Source organism: Pholis gunnellus (assembly GCF_910591455.1).
Source record: "Pholis gunnellus genome assembly, chromosome: 9".
Taxonomy (NCBI): domain Eukaryota; kingdom Metazoa; phylum Chordata; class Actinopteri; order Perciformes; family Pholidae; genus Pholis; species Pholis gunnellus.
This window is the reverse complement of record NC_136535.1, coordinates 9239752-9261271: the sequence shown is the minus strand read 5'-3', so window position 1 is coordinate 9261271 and position 21520 is coordinate 9239752. Positions and strand designations below refer to the sequence as shown.

The window sequence follows — 21520 nt, the reverse complement described above, 5'->3', positions numbered from 1 at the left end:
ATCAGTGTAGTGGCTTTCAATCATTATAGTGTACTGGCAACAGTACAACTGAAAGGGGGAAACTTTGAGATATTTGGCTACTATTTAGTATTCAAAATCAATGTATCTAATGTATTTGAGGTTTGAGTTCACAGGTTGCTTCCTGCAGTTCACTATCAATGTAGTTCTAGAGTCAAAGACTTTGTCTCTGTGTTCTAATCTGGACAGCGTTGCTTTGCTTTGACAGCGACATAATGTGTCCTTCTCTGTTTTGTTTTGGATCTTGTCAGCACGGTTCCTTCCTCGAGTGTTTATCTCCAGAGGCAAGTCTTCTAAAGTTAAACTAACACCGGAAAGATGATCAATCCAGATATGTCACATTTAGGAGTCATATTTTGGATTCCTCAAGCAATCAGTAATTAAAGTTGATGCGAACCACTGCTTGCTAATGCGTGACTTTACAGTGGCCTTATTTAACTTGTCATCTGACTTTATCTGTATCTTCAGAGGTTTCGTGACACCATTCAAAATCTATTTATATAAATTGAGTAATTGTATTAAGTTTATACTTTCTTAAATACAAAGAGCATTATTAATCAATGGAAATTCTGCTGCGCCGAGGCTTCTGTATATCGATCACTACACTTTAATAAGGCCATAGTAAAGTGTCACTTATTGTAATCAGTGATCCGCTGATTAAACATTAATAATTAATTAAGCTACTGAGAAAAAATCTCATACAATGAGATGCTGTATTTCATTACTCTGATTCAAAACCCTGTGTATTAATATTACTCACACAATCAAACATGCATTGCAACATAATCAATCAACAAATTCTTCAAATACATACATTTTGCAGTAAATACGATCCCATTCCATTCAAAATCTGAAAGTGCAGCAATACTCTTTCCTCATTGAAATGAATAAAATGTTTTATATTTTAACTGAACCAAGGAACTCCTAGAAGGAGTTAGCCAAGAAAACTACTTGGTGTGTTTTCCATGTTGATGCGAGATGTTAAGGGAGAGTAGACAACAGCTCAATTATCCTGCAGTCAAACTAACCCTCATTCTCTCATACAGTTGACAATCATTAAGGGTATAATTTGCCATTAACGGTTGAGGAAAGACAAATAGAATATTATATTTTTGATTTATTTTACCCCTGTATTTTAACCCAGCTCTAATAATTGGTCTGACACAATTCATTCAATTTGTGCAGCTTACTGCCAAGGCCAGGGTTGCACAATGTTCCTGTAATTTTCTGGCATCACACTATCAAGCCAACTGTCATGCTTTTCCAGTAACTGCCATTACTTTTTATAAGGTAAGCTATCCAGATTTCACTTGAGTATTGAGTGTAGATCAGGAGTACTGCCCCACATACTCATCAATAAAGCCCAATCTTCACTTAACATCTCATGCTAATAATTGGTGTTTTAAAGAAGCAGAGGCTGCCTAATGATGCAGACTTTTTGTAGAATATAAAGTAATACTCATCCCTGGCAGCCATTGCCAATTCCAATAATAACTTTCCAGTGACAATGATAATGAGCAGTAAAGAAGTCAAGGTTTCTCCTCTAATGGTGAGAAGTCTGGGACATTGTTGTTGACAGCTGTTGTCACTGCATGTGGTTTTATTTTGGATTATTGGCTACTTCACACAATGTAAATGAACATTCACTGCTCCAAGACTGTATAGTATATTTTTAGCTCTAAGGCTGATGTGTTGTGTATTAAAACATTTTTTTTTTGCAATGAAGTCTAATGTTGAGATTTTCCTATTCTCAGAGAATTTACTAGCTAGATTGTGAAGAAACAAAAATGACCATTGAAATTGAAATGAGGTTCTTGTTCTGGTAATGGAATTGCAATAATAATCTAATGTTGTGGATTTTGTGACTAGGTTCTGCAAGTTAAATGATTCAGTCTACAAAGCAGCTTGATGCGGTAAACTGTGTTTTAACTGAAGTGTCACAGGTTTGTTTGCATAACATTTTTACTGTTACCAAAATGTCTTTACTAATCCAGGAGGATCCGGGCTGCAACTGAAACATGTTAACGGTAACGGATATAAATGCATGTATGTAATTGATTCATTCCAGGTACAAATTGTGATGGAAAGACTCACAGACATGTAGCCCTGTATACATTACCTAGTTATCATGGCTTAGTAAATGAAGCTCCGGCTGAACCAGGGCAATGCTGAGCGGTGAAATCCCCTAAGATCCGACAGATGAATCTCAGAGGGGGAGGCTAACCCCTCCTCTTTGTCCCAGGGCCAGCAGGCAGCCTAACACTCCATGCCCAATCAAAAGAGGAAGGCAAGGGCTAAAATCCAAGCAGAATGTATCATCCCCAAGAACCAATAATGACCTTGTACAAAACAGAAATGCTGTGACTGAATATTTGTGATACATTTATGATGTGTGAGCTTGTTTCAAATTATGAACCAAATCTTGAAGATAAACATTGACTTTTAGGAATAAGTGCTTGGATTTTAGAAGATATATATATTTTTTTTATGTTAAATCGAAGTTGAGCTCATGTTTCTACGAACATGGAAGCTCCCTCACACTGTAAGATTTGGGTTATGTTTATACCAGGATGCACTGTCTGTGTTTGGCCTGTATCTAATCTCAGGCATGAACAGCCTTAATGAGAGATCTGGGACTAGATCCTTGTCAACAACAGGGCTCCTCCTGCCAGCCTTTGGGTCAGTGCCTGCTGCTGCTGCTGCCAAAGGGGCGGTGCCTGCACTCAGCGGCCCAGGCCGTTGTGGTTACTGAACCTATGATTAGTTTTGCTCCCCCATAGACATTGGAAATGCTGTCAGTGCTTGTGCTTGCATTAAATTAGCCTTTCTCTATGCACATATACTGTCTCCAAAATGAGGGAACATAGAAACTTAAGATGAGCATGTGTGAGGATAGCAGAGGGGAGACTGAGCCTCACGAGGTGTTTCTCATGTCAAGCAAGTCTGTAGATTTGACTGCTCTGCTGGCATACTGGAACCATGTTAGTATAGCCCAAAGTGTGGTTTAGCAGCCACAACCATTTTGTTCTGCCTTAATTTAGCCTTTCTGTATCCATTTTAGTCCCCATTCACAATACCAATCCCTTGAGTGGTGACATGTTATAAAAGGCCAAAATCCCAACCCAACATTTCTGAATGTGTAATCTCAAGAATAGAAGTGAGAACAAGACGGGTGTTATTTCGCTTTTGCCGCTTGTTTCTTGTTTGTTTCTTTGTTATTCAAAGATCTACATGTTCTTTCTGAATACAAACGGAACAGGGACATCTAAAGTACAATATATAAACAACTGTGTACATTTTTATACATTTTAATATTTTTTAATTCTATGTATGTATGTCTTTTTTAATTGTGCTGCAGCCTTATTAAATAGTCTGTAGAGCTGATTTTCTCAAGCTTTTACGTGTAAATGTTGAAAGACAAATGCTTGGTTTGAAAACGGGGGGAAAGAGACCATCGCTTTAATGACTCAAATGAACAACAAGGCACTGTGCCTCAGATACTCAGCATAATGGCTGCAGCTGTGCATGTGCATATGTGTGTGTGTGTGTGTGTACTATACAGTAAGTCCACATGCATGTTTGAAAGTGAATGATGGTGCTCAGGTGTGCAAGTAACCCACTTCCACTTGTATTTCTCTCATAATGTAAAATATAAAAGCTCTCCTTTGCAAACACTGCAGTCCAGCGGATGATATTATATCCATCTTTTCAGTATTTCTTCCAAACTCCCACCACACCTTACTTCATTAAATCGGCTTGTCATTTGATAAATATTTGCGTTTCCATTAAAAGAAAGACCCAACAGCGGAGTATTCCGAGCTTTAGTCTATTTACACACCACTCATCCTGCGTAACTTGCCCTTAATTTCATTATTCTCGTGTAAACATTTTAATGCCATATAGCCTAATTATGGAAAGATCCCTGAGGGATTACTGCCTAATCCTCTTCCTCCCCATGAGCAATGGATGCTGTGGCTTAATGCTTCAGGCTGGTGTCTTTCTCTCTTTGTAGCCCTTTAGGGCCGCAATACAATACATCAGCCCTAGAAGTGTTATTTTTAGTAAGAAGTGAAATGGGCTTGTAATTTAAGGACTTGAGTGAAAATAAAGACAATCTCCTCCATTTGGCAGAAATATTTATATATTAGCAATGTTAGTTTTACTTTTGAATGGCTTGCAATTGAATATTTTAAACATATTTACTGTTTTTCTTCTTTTGTAAATAGACTACACTAAACATTATTTAAAATGCAGTAAAAAAAAGAAGTTATGCAAGTATTTACTCTTCGTATGAAGCGTGTAAGCAACGTGTAGCGCCTGTGCCGATAGCATCAGCAGATAGGATCACCGTTAATGGACCCGAGCAACGCTGAGAAAAAATCCAGAGAGGGCGGTTTGACTGCGCAGCCTGCAAGAGCGATGGAGGGGCGCTCTGGGAGTTGAGACCGAAATCCACTTGTATTCCTGTAACACTATCGGCTATAATTGGCTGAGGAACGCAGATTAAGATTGATGAGACATTAAAGTGGCTCTTTGGAGTTTAAGGGATCGATAAATATCCTGATTTCGAGAGCTTTCGTTTGAGAGCAGACAAATCACTGTAACGGTGCTCCACAGCGACACTGATCTGAGAACATGGAGGATGAGGCAGAGGAAGAGAGAGAGAGGGAGAGGGGGGGGGGGGGGGGGGGGCTGAAATAAAGACGTGATCACTATCAGCTGGCGGGGTCACATATACCACCGTACAATTCTGGAAAAGTAGTTTGACTTGTGAACGAGCTTGTAGTTTGATTGTTTTCCTACATGTCTTAATCGTTATGTGGGTGCATTGTTAAACGGTTAAACAGCAGCTTTTTTTTTTTTAATTTTCAGAATCCCTTTATAGGCTGCTCCTTTTTAAAGCAGCCCTGCATGTCAGTGACGTACTTTTCTATTTCTGAACTGCACTGCAAATGCGTTATGATGATATTACCATGCGAGGGAAATAAGGAATGGTTTTATTTTTATTTTTTCACTTCAGGAAAACATTTTATTTTGATATCGGTGGTTGTTTGCGTTTGATCCGATCATGTCATAAAACCCTCAACTGTTATTAGCGCATCACTAGTTTACTAACAGGTACACATAGGTAGCCTACTGTGTAGATAGGCCTGGTAAATCCACTGTATAGCTGTTATGCGCATAAAAGGTGTTCAAACGCCTTTGTTTTGCTGCGCGATGAATAACGCAAGCTACTAAAATGAAGACCTTCACAGAGCTCTTATGATGAATTATATTTCAATAAACTACATAAATACATTTTGTAATTCCCTAATGTTTACAAGCGCGGTGTGTGTATCGGTAGTTAACAGGCCGCTGGTACGATGGTATTGCATTGATCAGCAGAATTAACCTCAGCCTCGCTTAATTCAACATAATAATCAACCTTTATTCTGTGCATGCTGATTCATTATGTGGCTGCCCCCTCTACACTCTGCAGGCCCAGTGGTCCTGAGCAGCCCGGCCCAGCTTGTTGCCCCCGTCCTGGTGGCTCGGGGGACTCTGTCCATCACCACCACTGAAATCTACTTCGAGGTGGACGAGGATGACCCTGCCTTCAAAAGGGTCGACTCAAAGGTAAGTAAGCTGCAAGCAAGTGTGCAGCCCAAGTTTAAAGCGGTCAGTTTGGCTTCCGACATGTTTCACTGCGGTTGTTGTTTCTTCTTTTCACTGTAACTGCCCAAAATGTACTCAATATTTATTATGTTTCAAATTCAAACGAAATGGCGCGGATTTGCACACGCGCTGCGCCTGCACGCTGTGCCCTGCTTTTTTATTATTAAATGGCGCGTTGTGCCCAGAATGTTATTGTAAATCCCCATTTCTACTTTGTGTGTTTAAATTTGCTGCATTTATGCATTTTTTTAAATATCATAAGATGACTATTGAGGCTTTTCGTCGTGCAGGTTCAACCATCAAGCTGTGGTGATCCACGAATTTGTAGGCTATATATCATTTATATATAAAAATGTACGCGAATTTCATGAACATGGGGTTGTGATTTAAAGAAAAGCAAACTGGTCGGCTGCTCCAGATCTATTTAAAATGTTGAATATGAAAATGATCCGTTCCTATTTCCCTGTCAAACTCACCGTGGAACACCTAAGGGTCCCCATAATTAAAGATCCCATTATATTATTATTGCTGGGCCTACTGTCAAAAACACATTTGAGAAAACCATAATGGGACACAAATATAAAACGGCTCGTTTTATTAGCTCTTTAAATTAGATCAAAGACAGAAAAAAAATCAGATCACAGATGTTATAATCCAGTGTATTTCAAGTGCATTTTTTCAATTAAACTGTAATATATATATATATATACTATATATATGTTATCATTTTCATTTTGTATCATGTAGGCCTAAGCATGGTAGAGATAAACAACAACCAAACATGTTCGAGTACTTTAAATAATAATTCAAGTAAATTGATGGAATGTTTTCAATATAGCAAATGTTGTACGCCTATCAAAATGTAAACTTTCAAAAAATTAGACAATGTCCATTGAAACAGATGAATCAGACTACCACTGTTGCAAGTATAAATTAATAACGTTTCTACCAGATAAAGAAAAAGTTCAGAAGTAGAATTAAACAGGTGGATCCTATTTACGTGTCACAGAACAACATTCACAATTTTCAGACCACTTGAATCACAATCTATGAATGTATTTACAGTATAAAATGTACAGATGCGTGTTTGTATTTTTTTTTTTCAAAGTTTGTCACGGGGCTTTATTTTAAAGCATTTAAGGAAAATGTAGAATTTAGGCAACCATGTGGCACGGAGAGAAAAGGAACCACTGTGAAGGTGGCCTGCTGAATTAATGGTCGCCAATAATTTAAACTTTTAAACTCCTAATTATTGACACCACCAAAAGGTGCACGGGGAAAATGGCAAACTCAACTGTCATAAAAAAGCATCTCGAAACAGGCTAGGCCAAATCATAACAGAGGACAGTCACATTTCACAAGACTTTGCAAATTGGTTGGCAATATTTTTTCTGTCCGTTTAAGAGCTCGTTAGGCCTCTTTACCACAATGTTTTAAGACGAGGTGAACTAACGCTTTTTTTTTTTTACCTCAGAGTTTCTCCAAGCTTTTGGGGTTGGTCAGTATTTCTCTTGCCAGTCGCCAAGTCTGTTTGGCCGCATTCTCTAGACCAGAGTGAGGTTTTCCTTGAAACAGGTCTAAATTAGGCAGGAAATAATGCGGGCACCTTCTGCACTGCAAACACGAAATGAGCTGCAATAGTATCCCGTTCAGGCGGTCGCCGAGGCAGTTCTCATCCCAGTCTGACTCCCTGGGATGCTTCTCGCACTCGTAGGAAACCAAAGTTTTCATGTGGTAGTTGTTCAGAGGTGTTCCGGGCAGTTCGAGGTGACGGTCACGTAACGTTTTGAGGACTGACAAGCATTTCTTCCTGCATCCACCCAGGATGAGCCGGTTCTCGGCCTCGGCGAACTGCAAGACCCAGGCGTCGCTCTCCGCCGAGCTCTGCTTGCCGTTAAGGGAGTAGCACTCTTTGGATAAAAGATTGAAACCTTCCGCTTTGACTTCTGCCACTCGGTTGGGTCCCGGCCAGGGGATGTGAGGCAGAGGCCAGTGCGCTGCGCTTCGTGGCCAGATCCCAGTGCACTTGAAAGCCGGCGTGATTTGCACCACGTATCTGTCTCTAATGCGCAACTTCACCTCACTTGTGTCAGCGACCATTTTGACAACATCTCTGTAGCTGCATTTATCCACTGCCTGCGCCACCAGCGTCTGAAATCTCGAGCGGATCTTGCGAGCCGAGAGGTAACCGGAGGCTGTGATGAATTCGACCCAGAGAGACATGCTTCTCTTGCGGCCGTCGCTGAGCTTGAGCACGGCGCAGCCCGGGAGAGATCCGTCATCGACAAAGTTGAATACTCCCATCTGATTTAGATAGAGTACAACCTCGAACTCGGTCGGCGAAGTGACCTCCAGTCCCTCGAAACGGTTATCTATCTCGCTGAGAGAGCTGATGAACCGGGGCTCCTGCACCTCCACCTCCTTCAGGACATCCGTCACCACCTTGCACACCTCCCGGATGGACTTGGAGATGGCTGCTTTTCGAGACTGACATTTCTCGTTGTAGTATTTGTTGAGGTGATACACCAACTTTGCCTGGGCGGCTATCATATTTGGGCAGAGATCCGGGTTGTACACCGGAGTCTCGCAGTAAGCCGAGGGATCCAACGCGGCTGTTTGTATGGGAGCCAATTTTAGAGAAGAAAGAAATCTATTTAAAATGAAAAAAAAAGTCTATTTATAAGACAGCTATTCAAAGCAGCGCTCGGAGCACATGCGTTATAATGATATCATAACATTCACAGCTGTTGTACCGTAAACTGCATTGAAGTGCACGATGCAAGTCCTCGAATCTGTCAGGATGGCCTGCTTAAAAGTCCATTTCTACCTTGTGAGGTTCAGTAGCCCGAAAAATACCTTTTGGTTTTTCCCTGATCACTGTGCCAGTTAGGAGTCCGCGTAATTGCGCAGAGTGGAGTGTTCCCTCCAGACGCAGACGCCCGGTGTTGCTGTGTTTTACAACAGGAGACACACACACTCTTTATTATAAGGGAGGAGTTGAAACCAAGATGTCCAATCGCTGTCTGATGCGTCACCGCTTCCCAGTTTATCGAAAACAAATTCATCCCCGGGTGCTATATACGAGTAAAAAGTACAGGTAGTAGTAGTATATCGAGGAGCGGAAGTACACCTACGTATTTGGAGAGAAGAAAAAAAAAACAGCTTTCACTGCGTTACGTTGCTTTCCTTGGACTGTATCTGCTGCTTTTAAGTCCGCTATATTGACTTATGTATGAAACAGTAGGTGGATTTAGAACTGTTAAGTATGTAGGCTGTGTTCGGATGACAGAACTTAAAAATTAGCCATATTATTTAAATATTTTATTTTATTTCAGTGGACCGATCTGTTTTCTTCTACATAAAGCGCATCAGATAAATGCAGATTAGAATGTAATAGTTGTTTGTTTTTTTTAAACGAAAATGTAATCGCAATTTATAAATTGAGTTTGTCTCATTTGTGTGTTTTGTTTTTGATGTCACAGGTTATTAAAATATTTATGAAATATTTTTTTAATAAGACCTTACAGGGTTAGTTCAATCGAACAATCTGGTATCAGGCTTCTTTCTGAGACATGAACAGTTATGGTGCTATTTACATTTAGCTTGTTTTACCATGCAGATTGTTTTGCTCGTTTATTGTGCGGCATAAGTCTGTAGTATGTTAATTCCACATGCAGTCATTTAATTCATGTAATGTAATGTACATTACATAATATATACAATATACACATATCTTACAATACACATCTATTTTAATTAATTATTATATTGCTCAAAAACGAAAAGCACATTAACCAATATACAAATAGACTTTATATTGCAATGTGTGTCAATCTGCCAAAAGAAAGAAGAATGTTTAAAAGAGTGAATGTGTAGGTATGTGCTTTTACAATTGTTAGATTATATTGAAAATACTTGTAATGTTGAATTTGTTATTGTATTTGTTTTCATAAATGCCAGCAATCAAAATGAATTATTAGATGTTGCTGAATAATAGGTTGTAGAATATCAATGTCTGTTATTGGTTATTATATTTTTTTCTTCAACAAGATACAGATAAAATAGGGGGGGGGGAATAATATAAAAAGCATTAATTGCTTATAATTCTAACAATTAAGATCGATATGGCTGACCATTTTATATAAAGTCCCCATGATGTGTTGTTTTTAGGCACAGCTATGTTGGTCTGATATAGGCAGTGATTCACAATAAAGAGATCTTGCATCCACACTAAACCGTCTCTGGCTCTCATCATTGCACTGGCACTCCATCTCACAAGGTACAGTGCATGCTTTGAAGACGACTTCAAAAAGATAATGCTGCACGGATCAGATAAGGAACACAAAGGCATTTACGCTCATCTCTGCTCTAGTCAGAACTGCATAAGACCAGACATTATGAGGGCAAACCGGCACTCGTCAGCTCTGACTCACTACATGGATGCGGCTGAGCAGGAGGTGGCGTGTGTGGGAAGGACCCTGATAGATAGGTGACTCCCATTATCATCACAGCCTGTCACGGACACACTGCCAGTAGCTAGTGATAATTTCACACTGTTACCAGGCAGACATTACAGATGTGGAGTAGCATCCTTTTTCTTTTTTTAACAAAAATTAAAACATGAGATTAGATCCATATTTCTGACACTTATCACATTTAGGTCTGAATAAATTTCACAAATGAAAATGTTTGTATGTGCAATTTCTGAAGGCTACATAATGGAGGGTTTTCATGTGGTGAGAGGTAGCTCAAAGCGTCGTGCCCTCTCAGGCTTTGATAGTTTTTCCTCTCACTTCACTGGTTCCCACTGTCTGTGGCCCAGCAGGTACTTGCCTTTTATTGAAACCAGACTAGCCTCACCACAGATACCTCCGAATCCAGTTCCATCTCTTGAGTTTGTGCTCCGGCCTTTGGCCATACATATGTGCGATAGAAGGGGGGATTTTCATTGTGATGATCACCTCTTAACCTAAAGCATGTGGCTGCACAGATCTCACAGTAACTCAACCTGCTCTGCAGTCCCAAGACGCCAGCAGTTGTCAGGTCTGGCCTAAGACAATCGAATCTTCTTTGCCATATCTTTACCATTACAACATTGCAAGCTTTGTTGCTTCATTCGCTATCCCGCTAGGCTAAGGGAGGCCCTTCAGTGTGATATATGGGGCTGTGATTCCAGCACAGGCCTATTTCTGACCCAACAAAATGCATGCACGATTGTGTAAATCAATACAATGACTTCTACTTCCCCTAATTTTGCGCAAGCATGTGACCCTGTTTTCAAGGCCTCTTTGTTTCCAGAGCATGCCTCTACACTTATTCATTTTTTTCCTCCATTTTTCTTTTTCCTTTCTTCTAGCAAGACTGATAGTCCTGTTAACATGCCCGGGCATAAGGTCAATGGTGCTTGTCTGATGGCTGAAATTGCCCTTTGATGACACCACTCATGCTATGAGTGACTTGAAATTATATTCTACTGATTGTACCCAAAGCCATTAAATGTATGTTGCTTTATTTTATATTTCATCCTCAAAGCTTTATGCAGTATTAATACACACAAGTTAGTCATATCATTTAACTAACACATTTGTGTTTATATATAAATGAGTAAAATTATTTTTATTGTATGTACAAAACAGTATAGCCCCAAGAATTAAATGACAAATTATAATATTTTCAAAAAGTGACTCTCCGGAGGGAAAATGAAAAACTCATACTTATAACCATGAATGTGCATTGGCTGTTTTGGCCAACACTATCCTCTGTGGATCTGGCTTTATCCATATTTTACAAACAAAAGGTTTTACCGTAACAATTATGCATGCTGTTTTAAGTTTCAATTTCCTGTATTTCCTCATGCCTACAAAATCAATGGCGATGTAATTACAGCATTTAGCTGATTTTAAGCTGGATCAAGACCTTTATGACCAACAATCCTCTGACTGGTATCATAATTATGGATGGCATTTTATGATTTTAATAATCCTATTACATGAGAACAAATAAGGTCTGCCATATGCTTTTTCATTAAATTTCTGGGGTCATTTAGTTTTCAAAAAGAGACTCTCAAGCCAGATTCCATACAAAGGGAGTTTACCAGCTAGCTCCCAAGCTAATATGCAGATTAGTCAAAGTGGACTTAATAGGATGACATATTTCAATATAAATCAGATTAAGAGCAGTGACACTTCAGAGAAGTGACATCAACACCGGCTTTCAAACTGTGCGAAATAATATACTTAAATCTCATGGGATAGCCTCTCATGTTGACACATTTCCTATAATTTTATTTGTCACAAAATGAAATTGTCATTGGGATTTTTAATAACAGGACGTTATTATTCCAAGCAATATGGTGTCTCTGTAGGAGGCCAGTTAATTTTTGGGCCTGGAGCCTCACTGAGGACCCCCTTTGGATTGTGTCCATTCATTTGTTTTATTCTCCTCTGTGTATTAGCAGCCTCCTTTGGGGAAGTCAGGAAGCGGGACCACGTGGCCAGGGGCTCTCAGAGACCCTCAGTGATCACCTCAACAGGCTCTGTTCCCTATGAACCATATCCACCATGGCACATACACACGGAAAACATCAAACTTATCAGCATGATGGACATTTTGAGAAGACGGAGAGGTGGAAAAAAAGTGTGAATTATGACTCTTAATTGATTGTCTCAGCTTCATTTGGCCCCTCACCCCTCCCCTCTGCAATATGGTACGCTTGTCAGCCTTCGTGATAAATTACATGCATGTATTTGCATGAATTTAGCACAAATCCAAATCTGTTTTGTTTGCCAAAATAACGATCCAGAAAATATCTGGTTTGCTTCACAAAAGGAAAATACAGGCTTACATTGTGTTCAGTGCACCTTCTTCCTGCACAGGTATGCAGTTGAGTGCTGGTACAGTGCTCTCCAGTGGTTTTATAAGCACACAGGTTAGTGTTGTATTTTGTTGTACACGACGATGCTAAACATCGAATGTGTTGAAACTGGGGCAGGATTGTGGCTTATTATTACTTTATTCAGCATGTTTTTTCCTATTTTCCACCAATCGGTAGGGCTTGGATTGTTGTAAGAATAATTGACTAGTTTATTTGTAAACCTGTAGTTCTTTTTCATTTCCTTTTTACTTATCAAAGAAAACCTTATGCTTGACTTCCATCTTGTCTGTCGTCAAAGGCAACCATTCGCCAGCAGCCGTGTGATTAATCTTAATGTCTGCGAGATGTCTGCCATCTAAAGGTGGGCGCTGTAATCATTTGCCCACTGACCCCATGATGCTCATCTACAGTCCTCCTTGCAGCCCCCGTGTCTTATAAGTAATTTCAAATCTCAGATTAACTAACCACAGTTCTCCCCCACGTGTCATGTGATCTCAGAGTAAGAGTACATTGAAGCACGAAACAAACGGAGTGGAAGAATCTGTGGCATATTCTAGGTTTGGGACTGTTGGTAATCAAATGCTGCTGGTGAGGCCTGTGATAAAATTAGGCATTGTTGCCTAAATAAGGGATGAAGGGTTCATAATTGCCAGTCCTAGAGATCTGAAGTGCCGGGTGCCAACTGTCAGAGCAAGGCTAATGATGACAAATGTCCCTCTATGCAGATTGCTGCAGCAGCACGGGTGTGCAGCTGAGAAAGAACAAGAAAAGAAAAATGCACAGGGCCTATTGAGAGAAAGCCTGTGTGCATATATTTCATGACCTACATGGAAGCAAACCTCCCTAACTGATATACTGCCTTTGAAAGTACTAGAGCTTGATGCTGCTATCATAAAATGGAGTCCCCTACAGTACCTGTGACTGCTATTAATAGTCAATACTCTCTATTACGAATATGCAGTACTGTCTCGCACTTAAACCAATGCCTTGAACAAAAAATAGAAACTATAATCAACTCACAATTGCTTGCAAGCATGTCAAGATGATTTAACAATGAAAATGTGTCATGTTGGAAAAGTTAGCTCTAATTTCAGCTAAACAGTCAATCAACTCTAGTGTAAGCAAGAATCAGCATCGTCCTTGTGTGTAGTTCTCCTCATTAGCTCTTCTTTGGTCATTATTGTGCAGGATGGCAAAGTTTTGTAGAAAGATAAATGGCCTGTTACTTTGTGGCTCATGTACAAAATAACAGGCTGTTCCTGGTTAACATAGCTAAACTGTTGTTGGTTAACATGGCTTTAAAAATAAGTTATTTGTGTCTTTAAAGTGTGCTTGATTTGAACCTCCTTTGTAGCAGAGAGCCATAAATCTGATTTCTCTTACTGTGACGTAAGGCCCACGCTAATAAAAGAGCAAACCCAGAGTGTTGCATGGCCAGATTTCCCCAATTTGTTGCATGAATGGCTTTTGAAAGGGGTCCCTCTTTGTACAAAGGGAGTCTCGTCTTTGTTTGGTTTCGCCCCATCTGTGTCATCTGGTGGTCTGTGCAAGAGGGTGGTGTCTCGGGGTGCTCCCCAGCGGCGATGCCAGTTGTTTTATGGACTCGGCGGAGTGGTGCTGGGAGTTCATAAGTTGGCTGGCCCATTGTGTGCTGAGCCCAGCTGACACGTGTGAATTGACTCCAGCATATTGACAGATCATTTCCATTAATGAATCGGAGGAGTCTGCCTTGTTTCACTCTGTGATTTATGCCCTTGCTTCATCATCCTCTGAGCTCAGGGTTAACTAACAACCCCCCGAATGACTGAACCACAAATTACTGGATGAGGCGAGTTTGCTTTGTTCAGTTGTTTTCTGCATGCTGGATATACTCCAAGTGATATTTATGCAATTTATATCTTAGATTTCAAGTTGAATCAAGGGTATTTATTTATGTTACCCAAAATGACAAGTCCGTTGTGGATTTTACAATTTGTTCAACGTATAACTCCTCTATCCGTAGACTCGCTTAGAATCATCTTAGTTCTATCTGATATTTACATCTAAAATAATATCATTAGTTAAACCATCATCTATAATTCTTTCTAAATGTAATTCTGAACATTAAAACTGCCTACGAGGTTTAACTAAGTGACATACAGTCGGTTATTAACAAGCCAGCTTTAGAGACCTATGTTTGTATTTACCAAAGAACTGTTTAGTTTTCGGGATGGGTGGCCACCCTCCTGTTTCTTGATTTGATATTGAGCGGCTTTTGTTTGTAACCGCTGGTGTCTCATCAGCTCGGCCCTGATCCTCCATGGCGACCATCCAAATTGTTCAAAGCAACAGCCACACACTGCTGATAGCGCTGGCCTCAGCCTGCCCTGTCACCCCCACACTGCTGCCACATGGAAGGCACATTTGCTCGCCACCATTTTATGCCGCTGTCACCCTCCCTTCAAGAGCGAGGGGAAAGAGGGGAGGTGAAAAGGAAAGGAGGGAGAGAGGGAGGCTCACCCTGAGCGGATGCTAGACAAAGATGGCAGCAGAGACATTTTGTCTACTTTCATTAGTTCTGGTGGGGGTGAGCTGTGCTGAATATTAGCCTGTAACTGGCAAAGCCACACATTGTGAAGCACAGACGGAGAGCATGTCACAATCAAATCTACCCCGCTTCATTTCCATCTTCCTCGCTGAAAAAGTGGGACATATGGGGCAGGGTGCCAATTGCTTATTTTATATGGTAATTAACATCCCTGAAACCATGTTATGTGGTAGGTGTGCCTCAACCGTGACAAAGTTTATCACATAAATTTATATATATATATATATATATATATATACGTATACATATATATATATATTCCAAGTAAGGTAAGATATTTTCAGATCCTAATGGACTTTAAAGGCGTATGTCATTAAGAAATGAATGAACTTTACTGGCCTTCACTCATGTGTAATAGTTTTGTTGCGACAGTGTCACATTCAGCTAAACCCAGAACCATCCTAAATCAGTGCTGTCATTTCCTTGAGTATCTACTATCTGGTATCTGTCAGCTTAAATTGGGACCCTACCTAAACCCATCCACACATTGTATGGGGGGGTGTGTGTGTGTGTGTGTGTGTGTGTGTGTGTGTGTGTGTGTGTGTGTGTGTGTGTGTGTGTGTGTGTGTGTGTGTGTGTGTGTGTGTGTGTGTGTGTGTGTGTGTGTGTGTGTGTGTGTGTGTGTGTGTGTGTGTGTGTGTTGGTGTGTGTGTGTGTGAGAGAGAGAGAGAGAGAGTGTGAAAGAGTGAACAGGGGTGTGTGCACTAATGCATGTGAGTGAAGTTAGGCAGTTAGGTGTGTGATGTTTGCACATGCCTGTGATGAACTTAATTGTGAGATTGCTGTTGTTTGTGATCAGCATGACATATTCATAATCACCGACTCTAACACTCCTTTTTGGAGCTCTGCCAAAACACAGATGCTTGATCTGGTTTCCTCTTCTCCAGCCTGCATCTGATTCTTTTGTTCAACAAAATATCAACATTCACCCAGCAAGTCCCTGATAGTTGTGAACCCCAGTGTGTGTTTGTTTGTATGTGTGTGTATATAGATGTATCTGAATGTTGTTTTGTCCTGCTGGGCTTTCATCTGTTGGACTCATTATAGTAGTCATCTCACTGGGCTGTAAAGAAGCACAGGAGACGGGCTCCCCATGAAAGAGTCATGATGGAAGAAGAAGTGCTGATGTGCAGGTTTCTGCCTGGAGGCTTTCACCTGCTCAGGAACAGCCCCAAGGCGAAAAGAACCAGGCCACTCAGACCAGCCATTGAAAGGCTACACCGCTAAAGTCAGACTGTGTTAGTGGTGCTTACTGGAATTGATGGAAAAACGAAAAGTTAAGTGAACTAATTAGTACGTGAATTTTCTGAATCTCTTTTTAATGACAAAAACAAGTCAAAAAGGTGGATGAAGGCACCAAAAAGATGGATGAAGTTGTGCCGTTCTACCCTGGTGAATTTCAAATGATTTTATTAGAGTGTCAATTCTGTGGTCTTGGCAGGGCTTGGGAGGTGTCTAAGTGCGGGAGCAGGGTAAGAGCATGTCGGCTGTTGACACCATCTAACGAAGGGAGGATTAGGAGTTTACAGAGGCAGTAATATGATAGGTCAAAAAGAGGAGGCACTCCTCCACAGCACTTGGCTCTGTAATGAATGATTGACTGGAAAAGGAGAAGCTGCCACTCGTTGGCTGAGTGCTCATCTTGACGCCTGCCGCACCGCTCCACGGCTCCCCTTGATCACGTTTCGCTGCTCCCTTCTCATCTAAGGCACCAGTCTGCAGGGAAAAGCTGCTTTTCCCTCTTATTTTTCCTCCTAATTTACACATTTAAGACATTTTTGTTTGCTTATTTGCAATTCCTTTTTTTGTCAGTGAGCCTCTCAGTCCTACTCCCAGTACAGTCCTGAAACCAGACTCCCCCCCCCCCCCCCCCATACGCACACACACTTACAACCTTCCCTTTCTCTTCTGTTTGCCTTGAGGCAATGAACTAATTTCAGGTTCCATAATTGCGGTGTGTTGTACACCTGTCTGCTATTAATCCTCCCCTGTCTCTCATTCTCTTTCTTAATGAGATATTATTGTAATTATTGTCATTATGCTATTTTCTGTAATGAACTTGATTGATGTTTTTGTTATGGCACTATTTATTCTTTATAATTAGTGTAAATGTTTTGAGAACTTCTGGCTTCAGGCTCTGATAGTCTGAGACTGTTATAAGTGAACTCGGCCCTTCATTCACTCATCAGCTGACCTCAGAGTTCCCGCTTGGTGCAGAGTTTGCCTTGGAGATGGAGGAGAGAGCCGAGCACCCTGGTCACCACTGAATAGGGCCCTGCTTGTAGCCATTTTAAGACCATTACAACAGTGAAAGACTACACAATAGCCAGGGCTGGGCTTTGTTTCAGCCTGTCACTTGCCCCCTGTGAAAATCAAATAGTCCTTTGCCTTGAAAGAAAAGGTGAAAAAGGTTTTGCCTAAACTCCCATTTTTGGAAAATCTGGTTGTGTTTTGAAAAGGGACTTGATTTTGAATGTTATTGTTGGAGAGGCAAACTACTGGAAGGAATGCTAAAGAAAATCTCAGCTGAATGAACAATGTTGAATTTTTTTTCCTTAGCTGCTCTCAATCCAATTAGGAGTTTAATAAGGGTCATGCATAGGGACTTCACGCTGCAGGTTGGTTTCTTTTGGGTGCCTTTGGGGAGTAGGAAGGGGCTGCAGTTGGATAGGGCCTGACTGAAGGCTGGTCTCTTTAATGTGTACTGAGGGGTCTTGTGCCCTGGTGAGTCATTGAAACTGTCTGGGGAGCACAGATGATCTTTTCCGTTATTCTGAAGGCGAGGTCGGGAGATAATCTGACACTGTGGTTTGTATTGGTTTCTCAGGTGGTACCAATTACCTGATCTCCCACAAGCCTTTGCTTCCCCCCTCATATGCCCCACTGGTGCAGTCTTGTTTGCCTTGGATTTTGCCAAGTATTTAGTACTTTGTACATAACATCTTTTCAGTGATTCTTATTCAAGTCAACATCATACAGCTCTTATTAACTCATTTGTAATCCCTGGTTTTTGGGTTTAGTATCTTACCTGGAAAACTGTAACCCTTCTTGTATCTTGGAATGTGAGTAATACTGCACAAAGGCGATATGGGCCTTTAAAGGGGCCTTGGTTGATCTTTAATCTCTGCCTATGAGAGGGAAAGTGGGTAGGAGGGCCCTAGAAGTGGACACGTTCAGCCTTTGTGGGTTTGTTCACATGCTGGGGAGCTTTGAGTGTCTGACAGCCGTTTAACTCCACACGACCTGGTTCTCAAGTGCCATCATTTGGGCGCTCTTGAATCCTGTTAGGAGCCATAATTACAATTCATGCACTCCCTGCGCTTCTTTGAAGAGGCATTGAGAGAGCAAAGAGGGGTGCGGAGAGCCTGAGAGAGCCCTAGCAATACTGGCCCTTCATCAGTGTGGAAACACTCTCAGGGGCCTTCAGTAAACTGACCAGAATACTTTGGTGCAACTTAGTTTGACGATGCAGGCCAAAGTTTTATGTAAGATTCACAAAATTATAAATAATTGGGTTATAGAATGGCAACTAGTATAAATATGTATATGAGAAAGTAAGCATTACAAACTGCAGGGATTGGTCCCTCACAGTGCACATGGGAATATACAGATTTTTTTCATGACACATTTTATAAAATTGCCCTTCTTTCAAGTATACAAATATTTTGTAATTTGAAGTGCAAGTGAAGTGAAGCACATTCACAGACTTTCAAAGGGAAAGAGGAGACTGGGTGAGCATAATGCCTAATAGGTGCTTTAGTAATTTCTGAGTTTTCATAGCTTAATCCGTTCTGAAAAGCTGAGGAGAAGAAAGGCTGCAAATGGCCCTCAGTATTAATTCGATGTGACTTCTGTACAATAAGGGCTGTGGATCCCAGAAGCCCATTTTCAAGCTTACCTTCTTTCATCATTCTCAGCCCTTGGAACTTTTGCCTAAATGTTTCATGAAACCAAGGCTGTAAGCCTCTTTGGTATTCTCTCTTTATAACGCCTGGTTTAAGACTATTATTACACCATGTTCAAGGGAGAGGGGCACATACAAACAGTGAAGCTGCCTCTCCATTGTGAGAAACTCAGATTGATTTGGTACAATTGGGAGAGCACTTGTATTAAAACACACATATTCTATGGCTCATTTCCCCCCTTTCATTTTGGAGTTTTGCAAATGCAAATGAGGGTTGGTTTCCCTCCTTCTTTGTACAAAGTATTCTCTGTGGTTTTCTGAGCACTGATCTACTCATTTTTAAAACGGATCAAATGACGTGTCCTTTATTATTTATACTTATCATGGATTTCAACACACCATTTCTCCAGAAAAACAAAACTACACATAAAAACGGCGCCTCATTACTCAGATTTCCCCACCGATATTTTGCTGAGATAAAAATCAAATTAAAATGAAATGTTGATCTGTTGTTGTCAGCATGCGGAGACCCTCCTCAGCCCCCCTACCCCCATCAAATGTGTAAAAAACTATTTTGTGGAGATAAAGCAGGCAAAGGATTTGTTTTCAAAGAATCCTGTGATGATGTGCCTCAGGAACGTGCAGTCTGAATCTCACAGCTATCTCTGCTATGGATGCTTTGAAACACATTCTCTCCCATTAAAAGAATTATGTCAGGGATATAGATACATGTTGGTTGTTTTATAATGCCAAGAAACAAAGAGGCTTCTTTCTTTCTTGTGTATGTTTTGTCTACACCAGATAGGGGGAAACTAGCAAGGGGCACACTGGGTGGGTCAGTGACCCTGGAGAAAACAGCTTGCATTAATATGGTTTAATCCAATGTAATTAGTCAAATTACAGCACGCCAAGCAGCTTGTCAGGGGCTGTCGGCTTTGGCACACAAGATGGCCTTGGAATCCTGCTGGACAGCAAAGCCGCCCTTCTGCACTTACTTTTACTCCTTTCAGTCCATTTTCCTGGTCTCCTCCATCTTTCTTTCTTTACAAAAAATGGGGAGGGCTCTTTCTGCCATGCTGCAATGTTTTCACCTTTTCTGAGTCGTCTCCCATACCCCCAGGCTGCTAGCTTGGCTTTCTGCCTGCCTGCTAAGGTGGATCAAAATGATATGAGGATTCACAGCACGGGCTACAGAAAGTCAGAGTAATTATATCAGTGCTGCACTCCTCCTACGTGATTTTATGAGAGAGTCAGATGCACGCTAACTAGCGCCGCTAAGAACCACAGACATGGTTAAGACACTTCCTCATGTTTTAGGATTAGCATTGGTAAAAAGATTTAAACTATATAATTACAAGAGGATAAAGTACAAATTATCTAGTGCACTCAACAGCCAGATTATCATACCCCTGCAAGCCCCGTTCAGCCCCAAGGGGTGAGGCTGGATGACAAAAGGCCCTCATTAGCATATATTTACAAGCTCTCTCGTTCAGAGTAGCTGATAAGAACCTGTTCCACCTTTGCTTTGGCCCTGAATGGCTTGTTGTGCTTTTGGCAATGACAGATAAGTCAGGGTAATTCCACTTTATGCCTGGAAAAAATGATGCTCCAGATTCTGGCTGCATCTCGAAGGTGTCACCCACGATAATCCTCAAAGAGCGTCCAGCAGAAAGGGGGCTGTGTGTTTTCCAGATGATATACTGCGAATGACAGAAAGAATTATACGAAGGAGGCCAAATCTGTAACATGTTATTAAGCAATTCCCTTTGAATAACAGGGATAAAAGGATAATGGATGAGGGTGTCGTTATTACCTTGGTGCTGAGGGAAGCGGCAAAGGTAGAGAGACAAGATTAATTGAGGACGAGTGAGGCGCTCATTGCTCATCAGGCCCTCTCGTCTAACCACTTGCTCTTTCTGTCCCTCTCTTCCTCTGTCTCTCCGCCTTTCCATCCTTGTCTCGTTCTTTCTCTTCGTCTCGGCCTTGCTCTGAGCCCCTATCCCTCCCACGCACCAGCAAAAAAAAAAAAAAAAAGAAGAAAGTGGGATTTATAGCGATCAGCTTGGCACTCTCAGTGGCAGCCAGAGGAAGCGGGTACCCAGGCCAGGAAGATTTCAGTCATCTTAAGGCTGACAAGTCCCTGAAAAAGTCCCATTAGGAAAAGCTCGCTGAGAAGACCACATACCAAATGACTGCATCCCGTTTCTCAAGCTCCTTATTGAAGGCATCCTCAAGCTGTTTATCTGGATGATGTGCTCACTAAGTGTGTTCATGTATGTGTGTGGATGTGGCTGTGCGTGGGTCATCACTTGAGCATGTTCATATGTGTATTTAAATGTTAGTTGTGACCCTTTCTTTGTTTGTTTACTTGCTAGCTACATTACATTTACTTGCAAGACATAATTAAGTTTCCTCTTACAGGGAGGAGACAAAATAATGAACATTTCTGGAAAAATACTTAAATTCTGGAATAACTTATTCA

General features: G+C 41.0%; 2 protein-coding genes across 6 annotated transcripts in view; one reads left to right on the top strand and one right to left on the bottom strand.

Moving 5' to 3' along the window:
* The window catches only part of nbeab (neurobeachin b), a gene marked incomplete at both ends in the record, with an annotated part of 186315 nt that overhangs the window by 121630 nt on the left and 43165 nt on the right, over positions 1-21520 (top strand). For 4 of the 5 annotated variants that reach the window (XM_079166663.1, XM_079166661.1, XM_079166662.1 and 1 more), the window contains one exon: positions 5498-5634. In XM_079166663.1, coding sequence (XP_079022789.1) covers positions 5498-5634 — 137 coding nt within the window. Of the gene's footprint in view, positions 1-269; positions 303-5497; positions 5635-21520 lie in introns of all 5 variants that reach the window. The other variant, XM_079166660.1, reaches the window with a different exon arrangement.
* Positions 6270-8495, bottom strand: mab21l1 (mab-21-like 1). The gene has a single exon (XM_079166664.1). The coding sequence runs from the start codon at positions 8221-8223 to the stop codon at positions 7144-7146; it is 1080 nt and encodes a 359-aa protein (XP_079022790.1). The 5' UTR covers positions 8224-8495; the 3' UTR covers positions 6270-7143.

Excerpts from the sequence above, each read along its gene's own strand:
- mab21l1 (XM_079166664.1), bottom strand. The coding sequence starts at position 8,223 with ATGATAGCCGCCCAGGCAAAGTTGGTGTATCACCTCAACAAATACTAC.